At 35.9% G+C, this 14,921-nt stretch overlaps 1 protein-coding gene across 1 annotated transcript in view; it reads right to left on the reverse strand.

Annotated features, from left to right (window-relative positions):
- ANKRD31 (ankyrin repeat domain 31) overlaps positions 1-14,921 on the reverse strand; it is a 63,250-nt gene that overhangs the window by 15,422 nt on the left and 32,907 nt on the right. The window contains 6 exon segments of the mRNA XM_062600496.1: positions 2,175-2,271; positions 4,516-4,594; positions 5,362-5,471; positions 5,934-6,093; positions 9,445-9,587; positions 10,911-11,123. Of these exon segments, the coding sequence (XP_062456480.1) occupies positions 2,175-2,271; positions 4,516-4,594; positions 5,362-5,471; positions 5,934-6,093; positions 9,445-9,587; positions 10,911-11,123 (802 nt within the window).

A 14,921-nucleotide genomic window follows, 5' to 3' on the forward strand; every position in this document is an offset into this window, starting at 1 on the left:
GTATTTTTGTACTGTATTTACACCACACAACATTTTGTGAAACCACAGTTGTAGTAATACCAAAAAGACCTTTGAGATCAGGAGTCAGAGAAGTTTAGGACACTGTATGTTAGTTTGGGAACTTCTCTCCACTCATCAGACTCTGCTCCCTAGTTGAGCTGATTTCTCTAAGACTCATTCCCCAAGCACCTTCCTCATGCTGCAAGGGAATTCCCTGTATTTCTCCATTTCTTTTGGCACAAGTCCCTTTTCTCCTAACCCCCTTTTCCTGGAACAGTTGATTGCACCACTGCTCTGGCACTTTGCTGGAGACAGAGGAGCACTACAAGGTATGGGAAAAAGAATAGCAATATATGGCTTGTTTTTGATCCCATCCTTAGCAGAGATGCTATGCAGGTAACACTATACCAGTCTGGGCAAAAGAGAGACTGCCGAGGGGATCAAAAGTACGGTAAGATCATTTGGTGCTGAACAAGTCTAAGCAGGACTAAATTACAGTGTGGCAGTATTGGTGTCCAATGTTGCACTGTCGCATTGTTTGCTACCGCATGTATTCATAAGCCATGATACTATCAGCATATTAGCATCAGTCAGTCTCAGGTATGAGTAAGCCCTGACTAGTATGGAACCCTACTGAAGGCAGTGACACTCTGTGTACTTTTTCTAGCAGTGTTTCTTCAGGGAAGCTTTGTTATTTCATCGCTACACAGGTACAGAAGAAGTTACAAAGCTTCTTGATACAACCACAAACGAAGAGAAAGTAAGAGGGAAAAATAGTGATGTCTTGAATGACACAGGCAAAGTAACTTACAGCCACTAATGAATACAATGCTTTTTGGCTCATTTTTCTTAAAGGGGAGACACATTTTAATATCCTCAAAGGAACAAATAAAAATGGAGAACTATTAGTAGGATCTCTCACTAGGCCAACTATCTGAACAGAAAAATGGAAAACATGCTGATGCTTCCTCATCTTCTGTACATTCATGTATCATGTGACAAAAGGTTATATGCTAATTAATTAAAAATATAACGTTTGCCATATAAATAATAGAAAAGAAATACAATGTAATCTGGCATGCAGCTCATTGCATTTGATGGATAGCTGTTGCATTATCTGAAGGGCATCTGTATTATTTTGGAAATATTTATCACTTTGCTCTGGAACAGCTTTACTCAACATTAGAAGGCAAATACATTTTTATAAATGCTAAATTATTTATGATGTCCTTATTTCTTTATTTAGTCACTAGTTTGTTCACAAGGATGATTTGGAATCCTAACTTTTCCACATATAAAAATATCCTTTTTTCCTTTTAATCTGTGTAATCTATGCATCTTATCTCTTATAGTTGGGAAAATGCCTGTGACAAAGGTATTGTAGTCTTTTTTGCTCAGACAGGTTATATGGTTTGCCATAGACCAACTTGAAAGTTGCACACTGTAGCTTTTACATGACCAAATACTGCTAACATGGGCTACATCTAGTCACCTTTATCAGATGGCCTAGCAGCATGTGAATACTACGCCATATTATTAGCTGTGCACCCATGATATGACCAGTCTTCAGGTAATCCCTCTCAGAAGGAAGCCTCAGCCAAAAGGCCTTCTAAGATACAGCAGCAGGAAGTTGACAGTTACATAGTTCCTGTCTTCTCCAGACTGCATCTGAGGGGTCCTCGTGAAAGAGAACAGTTGTGAGTACACTGCAAGCCTTTGTTCTGAATCACTCTTGAGAGCTGTTGGTTGATCACTCCTAATCTAGGATTGCTAAAGAAATAGCACTGCAGATAGCGACACTCAGTGTAGTGTCTGAGTTGCTCCTGCTTTCCTCCATGATGCTGCAAAAGTCATCTAACTGCTCGGCACCTCCATTCCCTAACTTCTGCTACAGGTTTTTCTTTCACCTTTCATCTGTGTTCACTGCCTAAAAGTAGTGCTCATGGTGTGTACAGTAAATGATTAATATGAGTTAGCTAAACCTCGAAGTTCTTCCTTGATGTGAACTCTTATTGGAGGTAATTGAGTCTAATATGAATCATGCTTCAGCAAAATCTGAATGAAAAGCACACAGTTTTTCTTTCATGTTACTATGTAGCCTCTAACTAATAATCTCTATCAGTGCTGCTTCAAAAAAAAGACTCCTAAAAATAAAAACTTTGTATTCTACCTACCTGTATTTTTTAGCAAGGGCATCCCTTTCAGTTTTCTGTTTTGCAAGCATTTCATTCAAAGTATCTTGTATCTGAGACAGCTTTTGGATATATGCATCTGTCCAATATTTTGACATAACCAAAATGATGATGGTAATAAGAAGTAGAGAATAATTATAATAATAACATTTTCAATGCAGCAAATACACAGGCAAAAAATGAAAATACTGTTACAGCATTAGCTGATACTCTCATGCATGTTAAAAGCTATTTACAAGTAAGTACTTTTAATGATATTCTTCATAGGAAGAATGAAACATAAATTTACATTAAAGATAAATAGCCTAAGTACTAGAAAATGTTGACCAGCAATAGCCTTTTCTAGGAAGTTATTAAAAGAACAGGACAGATTAAAGCACTGTCCTAGGGCTGATAAGCACTGAAACCTTTCTGAAAGTCTTTGTGTTGCAAAGAACTGCATGACAGTTATATGGGAGCCCATCTGCAGAGGCTGCACAGTCTTAAGAAGGTGGCTAAAGTGCTTATGTTTGAAGAATTATAAAATAGTTTGACAAGCTTCAACTGTTCCAAGTTAAATATGTAATAAAAATACATGTATCATAGTTTTACGTAGTTTCAACTACATATTATAAAATGAAAATGGTTTACAAATTTTCCCTTGCTGTTAGCTGTATTTCTCTGAAAATAAGAAGAGCAGTTAAAATTCTTTAGATATCCTCTTTTCTTAGATACACAATGCAACAGAAAGCTTAGTAGTCATGACCAGGGGATACTACTGGGATAATATGTTAAATTTAATTCTTGAAATTCCAAAAAAATAAATTAAAATTTTATATTATTGTAGAAAAAGAGAAATTACAGGATTAAAAATAAGATTTATGAAATGTTTCCAGAAAGCTGTTTCATAGGATCTACCAACATCTACTTATTTATTAAAATAGAAAAATAATAAAATATTTCTCTTATTAAAGCAGCTTAATAGAGAAAGACTATCATTTAGAGCAGATTTTTTTTGCACGTAAACACTCTGAGGTGTAAAACTGTCAATATTCTTCTGTGGTCTTGTTCAGTCTCATTGGCCTTCTCATAAGCAACAGCTATAGTTTAATTTGAGAGGTGCCAGATTATGAATGTTTTTATCAGTAGTGGTTATGAATCACAATGTTAATTTCTCTCATGCTCCAAACCAGAAAACATCTGATACTTCTTATTTTCTTGAGTTAGGGAATTGCATAGATCTGTTTCAGCCTAATCAGGCACAAATGCTTCAGCTTTACCATGCATACAGGCCTCAGCCTATAATACCACCTATTTGTTTGTCAAACATTTTTCAAGTAAACTTAATGATTTTAATTAGCAGTTATTATTGCATAGATTTTACTTGGAAGCTATACAGCTGTATAACTTCATGTTTTGTATTTATTCTAAAAGGTATGAATTGACCATTTTAAATATAATTTGAGTAATTTGAAAGCTCCAAGCTATTTTCAGCTGGGAGCTACAACAGATTTCACAAACATAGTCATAGATCTGGGCTCTGAGTAGTAGAAATTAACATAGAAATAGACTTGGAGGGATGGAGGGGATTAAAGAACTTTTCTGTCAGGGGCTAGAACTTTCATGGGCTAGAATTGCTCCAAAGTACAAAGCTATGACTAGATGATAAAGTCTAGAGAGACTTTTATAAAAGGCCTTTCTGCAATATGCTCTGCCACTTGAACTGTCATGGCAGACACAAGAGACTCAAGCTGCTGTGGAGCACCAGCATTGTAATCTCCTAGGAAGTCAGTGTCTCTTAGTAGGCTCTTGAGACTAATCTAAACCAAGATTTGATACATTTAAGACAAATGACACCTCCAGGCACCAGCATTTCTGAAACTGCCCATCATCTACAATGTCTGTCTTAAGATTTTTCTTTTTTTCCTCATAAATTATTATAGGCCTCTGGAAATGCAGCTACACTATAGTGAAAATGATGCATCCACTGTTATATATACAGACATAGGTGCTCTTGGCCATGGAGGGGCTCCAGCAGAACCTCATGCACTCATCACTAAGGAATGTTGCCAACAGTGTGCATTCTTATATAATGATCCCTTTTTAGGTTTACCTGACACACAATATTTTTATGCTTCCAGGTGGCATGCTTCCTTTTTTTGTTATCATATCCATTCCTGTACAAATTGGAAGTACTCCTGTACACATATCTGAGATTAAAATCTTATTCTCAAGATGAATTTTCCAAAAGATGTTCAAATACATTACTTGCAGTATTATTTTTAAAACAGTGCTAGCAAATATTCACCAAAAAATTACTTAAACAGCTTAAATTTACTTGTACCTGCATCTTTGGAAGTTCTCAATTCAAGGAGCAACAGTTCTTTTTGCCTCTGTACTGTATCTTGTATGACAGCAACAGACTCATCCTAACAGATACAGAAATAATCATAATAGGTAGAGAAAAGTGTACTACACAATCCACAGGTCATGATAAATGGCTCACAGGATAAATATTGGTAGACTCAAGTCATTTCACACAAGGGAACAACTACTGTGTGGAGGCAACAGGGCATGGTATGAAAGCCATTCAGAGTGCCAAGGGTATGTTCTGCAAGGGACTGTCACAACCAGGATTTATCCAGGCATTTGAACAAGTCTACTCTTAGAGTCCCAGCTTTCAGTGCACTGCAAAGATTAAACAGTGAATTTTACCATGATAACATCACCTGGATAATGTGGACACACTCTCTAGTTATCAGCAAAAGCTCTCCTAAGATAAAGTTTCTGCAAAAATCTTTGGGTGTATTTCAAACTAAAATTAAACTATTTCTAAATACTTTCATTTTTATGAAGAAAAATGATTATGCTTCCAAATAGCCATTTTGAAAATCTGATGAAAAAATTCATGATCTCTGACCATTTTCCATTCACATGAGCTATAAAAAAATGTATGTAAGTGTTGCCTACAATAAGTGCAAATATATCGGAATCATGAACAGAGAGAAGTGGTAATATACAAACCTAGCATACACTAAGTCACCATTTGCTCGGCACAATGCTGTTCTCTAAACAGACTCTGAAGGGTTAATTATTTTAATGATATTTTAATATTATTCAGTCAATAAATGACATTATACAGTACTACACTATGAAGCAGTATTACAAAGCTCTTATTTCCTATACTTACTTCACTGTAATTTTCATGTTGTGGCACCAAAGCTGCATCATCATTTTTACAGCAGTCATAACAAACAAGTTTGGATTTTCTTGACCTAGTAGGTTGATTATATTTCCTCTCTCCACAATTAAGAAAGAATAAATATAATTTATAAACAAATTGTGGCAGCATAATAGGTTAGATTAGCTAATATAGGTTACAAAGATGAAATGGCAGATTACATAATGAGAAAATATCTTGTATATGCAGATAAGATCAAATTTAGGTAGCCTAGAGAAACAGTCTTTAAAGCTACTAATACTATTTTCAAAAACCCAAGGTTCATATAAAGGAAAATATGGAAGATAAAGAAAATCTAAGGAGCCAAACATGTCCTTATTCCTCAAACTCTCTAGGGGAAAAAAAATCATATATCCTATTTCCTGACAACAAATAAATAATAATCAAGAGTTTAAATTAATAACTTTAAAAATATCAGGGTCAGGCAAGATGCACCTCTGCAAATCAGCAGCATTCTAAGTTCATTTTTTGCCTCGAGACTACAGTATAAACCTATGATTTGCATTATGGAACCAACATACCTGTAACCCCAGTAGTTTTAACAGAAAGTCCAGAGTCAATAGCACCATAAGACTTAAGCAATTCTTTCATTTCATCATCACAAGTTTTATCCAAAGCACTTTCGCCAGAATCATCCCTCTCATGGGGATTTGCTCCATGCTGTAGTAGAATTCTCACTGCCTATTATATATTGCTGGTATTGTAATTACTCATGTTTACATATAACAGAACTATATGTATTGCATTTATTACAAGATACAAACAATAAAGATTCAAATAAGATATACTAAAATCTATTACATTTACACTCACAATTCAACAAACAGGTTTAACTGGCTTTTAACAACACAGATCTGCATTTTACACATTCAATTTTTCCATTAAAATAAACAAATAATTCACAACTTGTTAAACTTACCATCTTTAAGGTATTGTTACAGAGACATCAAAGATCTACTTTAAAAGAAACGGGTAAACTGCATTATGAACAGAGTAGAGAAAAGAAGTGGATTTTTTTCTTTAGGCATTTAATAGTATTTCTGTTTTTCAGCTATGTGCACTGATGATTTCTGTCCTAGTGCTAAATCACTTGTGTATCTCTGCTTCATTTTAAAATGTGGAAATTAGTGGTGTCAGTAGTACTATCCATCCTTTAAAATTCAGCTCATACAAAAGTGTTGACAGGGTCAGAGTCTGGATGTTAAAGAATTTTCTTATGTGTGATTTCCCCATCTTTAGCATTTCTACTTCTTTCTTACATTGGTGTTTCGGATTTGTGATGAATATTCAGAGTGCTAGTAAGCATCAGAAAAAAATACTTTGTAGAAATTCAAAATCTCTTGTGCTGTCTTTAGAACAATGAAGTAATCAGTCATAACCTTCTCCACTGTTTTTCAAAAAAAAACCCCTACAGAATATTAACTATTTTCAAGAATCCTACTGACAGTTAAGTACCAGGCCTGTGAAATCACCCCCTTCATTTTATCTTTCCTCATGGAAAAGGTAAGTGTGATGAAAAATGAGTTCTTTTGACAGGAATAGAGGTGGTATGTTTGAGTCAATCTGACATCTTTTTTTTTGCTCAGTTGCCTGGAACTCACTGTGCCAAAACAACATTTTTTTATTTGTTCATTCAAACAAAAGGCAGACATTTGACTGAGCTCAAGGAGTGTGTTTATACTATCCGTTAAGAGAGATCCAAAGCGGCTCCCACAACTAGGTTTTTCAACCCGTAAGTCCACATTAAGAGGAAGCCCCAGCCTGCATTTGGGAGGTTTCCAGGGCGAGGGAACTCAAGCACGCAGAGGTCTCAGCTCCACAGCAGCCTACACTGGTCTGTGTTGGGGTTGCCACAATCCTCCATCTCTATCCTGGACCACACAGCCTCATTCCTTTCCTTACACTAGCATGTTTAGGTCAGCCACCTAAACAGTTTTAGGTGGCTGATCTAAACAAAACCTTGTTTTTGTAGGGTTAGTTTTTAGTTAGTTCAGCTCCCTGAACTAGCTTTATATGTGATCACAGAAAAGCTCACACCAATGCAAAGAATGAGGTACGCTCACATGTCCATGTGACAACAGGTAGGAATGCAGCATCTGGAACAGATGGTCTTAAACTGCCTTGGAGCCACAGCATAGCTGTCTACATGCAACACTCATGCCCTTATTTTGGGGTCTGGATGGACTACACACAGACATATGAAGTATTGAACAGTCAAGCCTATCATCACATTCTGAACTTTGTTTTTCCTTCAGTATAGTACAGATCATTTAGATCTGATTTAAGGGGGGGCAATTTCCAAGAGCACAGACAAAAAACATCTACTGGCAGCTTAAACTTACTCTCCAGCCTGCTCATAGGCTCTCTCACCTTGCAGTTAGACTAGGTATATAAGTGACCACCCAGTTACAGTTTATAGTGATGTTTTCACATTTTGTCTCTGATTTCTCTACATAATATTGCTGTGTTAATTTACATAGTCTGTTGCTTTGTACCTTTGAATGCTTTCAGACTGAGATTCAGGATGAGTTGACCCTACCCTTCCAAAGGAAACATGTTGCCTTAGCTGAACTGCTCCGTGTCAAGGTCCAGATATACTACAAAGAACCACAAGATTTCCTTGAGGATATAAATCACCCATGAGTTGCCTTGCTGGCAGTCACGGCTTTCTGATTTCAGCTCTGTTTCTCTCCTGACTGTTTTCTTATGCATAATACAGTGAGCTTTCTGAGTGCCTATAGACAGTTTTAAATATAGGAAAAATATATGAGATACAGTGTTTATTTATAGCAATGATTTTCTCTCATTATTTAGCTAATATAATTTTGTTACATTCTCATTGAAATGCAGGAGGGAAACAACCCAGACAAACTAAATGCCGCTGCAAGAGAGCATCAGTAAGGCTCTCCCATGTAGGATTACTCTTTTATTGGAACTGTTTCCAGAAATATTTTTTGACAGCTGGCCCTTTAAAAACAACCTGTTGTAGAATGGCCACGGGCAGGTGGCTGTTGTTTCATGTATGCAATGTTAAGTGATCTTAAAATGTATCCTTTACTTAGATTGTTGAAAAGACATCACAATTTCTCCCACACTCTTAAAATAGAGTTTAAGTTGAGATACATTTCCTTAATAGTAAACTGAAGTATTTTTAAACAGGACTGAAGAAAACATTTATGATTCAGAATAATTTGACATAAGGGAAAAAAATGACTGAATACATTTTTTAAATACTAGATCTGATCTTTTCTTTGGTCATAGCATTGCTTCCTTCAGTGGAACTAACTCCTAATTTTATGTAAAGAAAAAAATCTACTGTTTAAAAATCAAACATTTTTTCACTAACTAGTACAGATTTGCCTCTTTTTCTGGGCTACAAAAGGTCTCTCCACTCTTAGGGCAGTATTTTGTCTTCTGATACATGTACTCAACTCCAACATGTTTCAAAAGAAGACCTATGCATGAGAGCTTAATTAAATTCTTCTGATTAATAGTCTGTTTTCCAAAATATGCAGGTGTGAGTGTTACCAGAATTATTCATTAATTTTGGTCAATTCTGACACACAGTTTTTCTGAAAGGATTAATTTTTGATATAATTATTTGAAAAAAAACTATTGCTTTTCTTTAAACATTCTCATCTTCTTTTTAAAATTAAGTTCTGTGAGGTTAATTATGGTTGTTTTAATTTCTTCTAAAGGGAAAATATCTACATCAAAACATCCTTTTGTAACTTGAGAGTACTGAGGGTTTCGGTATTATTTGAAAAAAGCCAAAAGTGTGCGAGGGTACCATGGGGAAATTCTGATTTTGGGGGGAGATTCACCTGATGGACTGAAAACGTCAACTAACTGTTGAAGACTTCATTTAATTTTAACTACTTAAAAGAATGATGGTTTATTTCCTAAGTGCAAATATACAATATAATTGTATTAATAACTTTGATTTCCCATGTTTTCCCAAAACCAGGATTTTGCTTTATTTGCCCATTTCTGGAAATCAGACCCAAGAGAAGCAACGTAAAAGAACTGTACCTCCAAATAGTTGCCAGAAACAGCATCATGTATTGGCAAAGTACCATCCAGGCTTCTGCTGTTAATATTAGCACCAGCTTTCAGCAACTCTAAGATCACTTCAGTAAATCCCCTATTGGAAGCTTCATGAATTGCTGTCCAGCCTAATAAAAGCAAGATGACATGTACAACATGCATCTGAAAACATGCATCATTTTGAAAAAATCCTTACAGATCACTAATGAGCAATTATACATTTTGCTGTATTTGATGTACAACAAATGTCAGACTACTGTCTTTAAGGTAAATCTTAAACAAAGAAATTATTTAATTCAGCTTACTTTAGAGAAAAATGTATCCAATACTACCCTGAAAAATAGTGCTTACTTTTCTACTACACTACTAAAACAATAACCCCCCCAAAAAAATAGAAAGTAGAAAGAATAGAGTAGAAAGAATACAAAAATTCAGAAGCATAATATTAATAATCTGATTTATAATCACAGTGACACTTTATGATATCAAGTCTGTCACGGATCCAGAATGGAATATAATCCATTCCAAGACTACAAAAATAGACATGAATTGTACATTTAGAAAGAAAGAGGGGAAAAATAATCTTGTCATTTGATTTTTAGACTCATCTCCTAAGGAAATGAGGTTTGTGTGATTGTGCCTCACACACATGAATTTATTGCTGTGCATGAGCATCAGTGCCCTCTTAAATGCTAAATCCACTGGTCAATTTTCACCAAAAATTGGTGAGAGAGAGGCCAGAGGCCTGGCCCACACCAGCTTTCCATCCACATGGCCTGACTAATGCCTCTGCTGAGGGAAAGGCTGCATTTGCTCCGCCCTGAGATGGAAATCCAGGGAAACTGATATTTACTGGTTCTTCTTGCACTCATCTTCTTCCTCCCTCATCTGAGAAGTTGGATCCAGTCCTCAATTTATGTATGTAGATACATTTTTTCTTACCAATAATTCCACACATCAGGTGAGAAATGAATCAGTTTCAAGCAGTCATACTTACATGACTATCCACAGTTTATCACACACTCCATAGCTATATAGGTTTCATGTAAATGCTATACGTGAGAAATATGTGTGCACATATGTCTTCATGAGCATCCATACCTATCTACAAAATCATCCTTGCTCTGCTGGTCAGTATAATGTATGTCCAAGAGTTCGTGTTACTTGAAACAGTTTTTATTATAAACATTTTTGAAATTGAAATATTTTATAGAAATAATCTATGCTGCTTATTCAATAAATATTTAACAATAATGAAGAGAAGCTATCTTCTAAAGCATTCTGGTTGCACTGTTTCAAGAAATACCACAATATTTATATCATTATTCAAGAGCCCATAATTATATAAAAATATTAATTACATAAAGCCATATAAATTTTAAAAATAAAAAATATAAAACTATATACAAATTATATTCTAAAACAAGTCCATAAAATAGCAATATTCAAACCTGCGTTGTCCTTCTCATTGACACAAATTCCAGATGATATCAGAGTTTTCACCAAAGACAAATCTCCTCTCTTAGCAGCAATATGCAGCTGATTTTCTCCTTTTGCATTTCTCTTCTTCATCCAAGCTCTTGTATTATAGGCGACATGTAAAACTGCAGCTTCTTTTTTGGATGTTTCTAAACATATTGGATTGTCATTAGGAACAATAAAAACTATTTAATTATAAACAAGGAATTAACCTTCCTAACTCATTTGAATTAATGTAAATCTGTGCAATACTTTTGCCTTAATTATTCATTAATATTAATTGGCTACATCAAAAGGTGAAACAGGTACTGCATAATAGATCAGATAACACACAGACCCTTTGCCAAAGAATTTACCGTTCACATCTAAATGATTTAACAAAGGTATAATGGATTAGCTATCAAAAAAAACTAACAACATTGGGTAGATTTATACTATATGAAGGCAGCAAACATGTCACATTTCTTCATGGACTGTTTTTGAAGTTACCAGGCATGCCTGCTAGATATATAAAGTGTACAGATAAAGGTTATTTAAGAAACTATACAAAAGTGAAGACTTGACTGTCACCTCTTTCCTATTCCTGATCCTGCATTAGGGAAAAGATACGCTTTAATGCAAGGTATTTTTACTGCTGTGGCATGACAGAGCCCTACAGATTCAATACAAATCTTTGACAAATGTGAGCTGACACAGCTCAACTGTCTTTTAATTTAAACCTGTGCGGGCTAAAATTCATGACTCAAAATAAACTTAATTTAACCCTTCTCTTACAGATTTACCAAAATAGACAACATCTGCTTGAAATTTTGTCATCTAATACTCAAAAAAGGACCTAACTCTCAGAGTTCAAGAAACAGACATACAAAATTGTAAGAAATATAAAGAAGAGAACAGATTAAAAGAGCAAGGCCACTCACTGTTTCTGTGTATAGAGTGAGGACAGGCCCTCATTCCCCACCCCCCTCTAAAAAAAAAAAAAAAAAGAAAAAAAAGAAAAAGAAAAAAAAGAAAAAACTTGCAAAGACAGTGTGTATGTGTAAATCTCAAAAAGTCCTGCCATGCATGTTAACTTTTTTTGCTCCTCTTCCTGCTTCTTTAATATTGTGCAAACACATTGTCAAAAAAAAAAGAAAGAAAATAGTATGTTCTTTCTCTGATTTCTTGAAAATCTGTAATTTGTCCAAAAATTGAATTGTAAAGTTTTACATGAGTATTTTGCAACTCTTAGCCATCTTTTTCAATTATTCAGTGAACAATTAGTTGTTGCATCCCAAACTTTTCTTCTTCTCATCAGACAAGCTGTCTTCTCAAATATTCCAGTTACCAATATCCATTGCTATCAAACATCTTCCATGATTTGGCAGCTGACTTTTTTTTAAGGTTACTCCAACCTTTTCCAAGATTTCCTTTAAAGTAAAGTACCTGTCATCCAGGACTGTTTGGAAACATATTAAAAATATGCTGCAACTATGTTAAAGGATATATCCATACTAATTTTAAACTAGCTTGCTCAGGTACTGCTGCAGTCAGTGCATGGTAGCGTGGAGTTCAGAGTAGATTATTTTAACCTGCCAGAAAGCATTCAGGCAGTCATATTTGCATGGTTGCACTTGGCCCACATTGTAGTGCCAACCATGAGAGCTAAATACTTTCTTTTTAAAATGAAAACTGAGATTCTGGAGCACACAGAGAGGTCACATAATTCAACACACTCCTCCAATATGAGACATACTTTTCTGTAACATCATAGAATCATAGAATCAGTGAGGTTGGAAGGACCTCTGGAGATCATCTAATCCAACCCCCCCCCCTCCCCCCCCCCGCTCAGCAGGGTCACCTACAGCGTGTTAGACAAGGTTGCATCCAGGCGGGCCTTGAAGATCTCCAGAGAAGGAGACTCCACAAGCTCTCTGGGCAACCTGTGCCAGGGCTCCGTCACTCTCACAGGGAAGAAATTCCCCCTCACGGTCAGGCGGAACTTCCTGTGCTTCAGTTTCTGCCCATTGCCTCTTGTCCTGTCACATGGGACAACTGAAGAGTTTATTTTATCTAAAAGCTTCTGGGTCTGAACTCCCAAAGCAATCATCTGCTTTCTGATTCTCACTTTTTGTCCCCTCCAATTCATGGGAGAATGTCCAAGGGACTCTTTAGAGAGGTAAGGAAAAAAAAAAAAAAAAAAGATGCACAACAGCCCATTAAGCTAATGACCCTTAGCAATAATGGCCGCAAGTGAACAGAAATAATTGCAAAGTTTTCCAGTTGAGTTGTCCTGCACAACAGTTTTCTTCATGACTGCTATGAAATATTTGCAAAAGAGTAACAGGTTATTGTTACATGAATCACAAAGCACTGGTTCTCTGCAGAGTGCATTGCCAGATAGGTCATAAACCGGCAAGATTAGGAACTTGGCAATACAAAATCCAGTGAGTGCATGTACAAAGACAAAGCGGAGAGATTACTGTAGCCAGCAGTTAGATGAGATTAGACTGCCATATTTCAACAACTTCAAGGATATCCTCCTTTAAACAGCCACTTGAATACTTTGTCACTGGCTGATGAGCAATTCCTTCCACAGCTCAAACTGTAAGAAGAGACACAAGCTGTTTTTACCTTTCTTCTATATGAGTAGAATAGGAATGTACAGAGCCTAGAAGGTGACTGACTGTAGACAGGTGAAGGTGACACTGCATATGTGCTCACTTAGAAAGAAAAGACTTTTATTCAAGAACAGAATGACGTAAAGAAGACTACAGGGACATGGGGACAATCAGGTAAGACGCAAAAGCCAGTTAATGAAGAAGAGGAATGGGGAAGGGGGGAAGAAAAGAGAAAAACCCCACAAACCAGGAAACATCATCCTGTCTTCCTTTTTTTTTTCTGCTGCAAGTTGAATGCCATTGTCCCAGTCCCCAAAGCTATTAATGCCTTCAGCTATACAAAGGGCTATACTTTCTCCCATGACCTCTCAAAACAGCTACCTCCTTCTGGGATGATGGAAATAATTAAATTTTAGCTGAATAAGTCGTTACCTGAAGATTCTCTCTTGTGGAAAAAGCAATCTGTGAAATGATATTTCAGAGAAGCGACAATGCAAGACCTATGTTTGGGATAAAGTTGGATTTTGTATTATAACTGTATTCATAATAGGCCAAAAAGGGGAAAAAATCCATATACAAAAGACATACAGTAACATAAAATAAATACAGTTACATTACAGATCTGTAAATAAACATAGACCTCAAGATAGAGCAAGAACAGACAGCAGCTGCAAAGCTGAGTATCTGTAGGGAAAGGAATAATTTCTATGTTCAGTGTTTATTCTTGCAATAATTAGCATCAGGTGATGACATCTATCAGATATGCCATGTTTTCTTTCATGAGTGAAGTAACAAGGGATTCCTACAACAGGAAGAACCAATTTGAAAATGTGAAAGCTAGCTGCTGCACTGACAAATATTGGAAAAGCTAATAACAATTAACAACAGGAAGCACCTGCTCGTTTCCATCTCCCTTCCACTTCCAAAACCAAGAAGCTGGTAACACCCCCCCCCCCCCCCAAAAAAAAAAAAAAAAAAAAAAAAAAAAAGAGAGAGAGCAGAAACCTAAGCTGAGTTAGAAACTATTTATCACCTGAGGCAGAAAAAGGAAACAGCATTCTGAATAGCTGAAAGCAGAAGAGGACAAGAAGACCAACTGTCAAAGAAAAAAGGTTTAGCAAGAATTTCACATAGCTAGGAGTATCCAGGAAACTGTGGAAGAGTTGGTCGTGGTATGGTAAGTGTTACAGGGCAAGGTAGAGACTGGCTGATCACTCCTTAATTAAACATATAAGACTTGTAAGTATCCAGACAAAAGTCCCTAAAGAGAAGACAATCCTTGCTAGAAAAGCTAGAAATCGAAATAATATCCCGCAAGACAAATATTTTTTGCAGAAGTAGTGAATTTTTTGATGAATACACTTGAAAAAAATCAAATGTCAT

This window comes from Rhea pennata, chromosome Z (genome assembly GCF_028389875.1).
Source record: "Rhea pennata isolate bPtePen1 chromosome Z, bPtePen1.pri, whole genome shotgun sequence".
Taxonomy (NCBI): domain Eukaryota; kingdom Metazoa; phylum Chordata; class Aves; order Rheiformes; family Rheidae; genus Rhea; species Rhea pennata.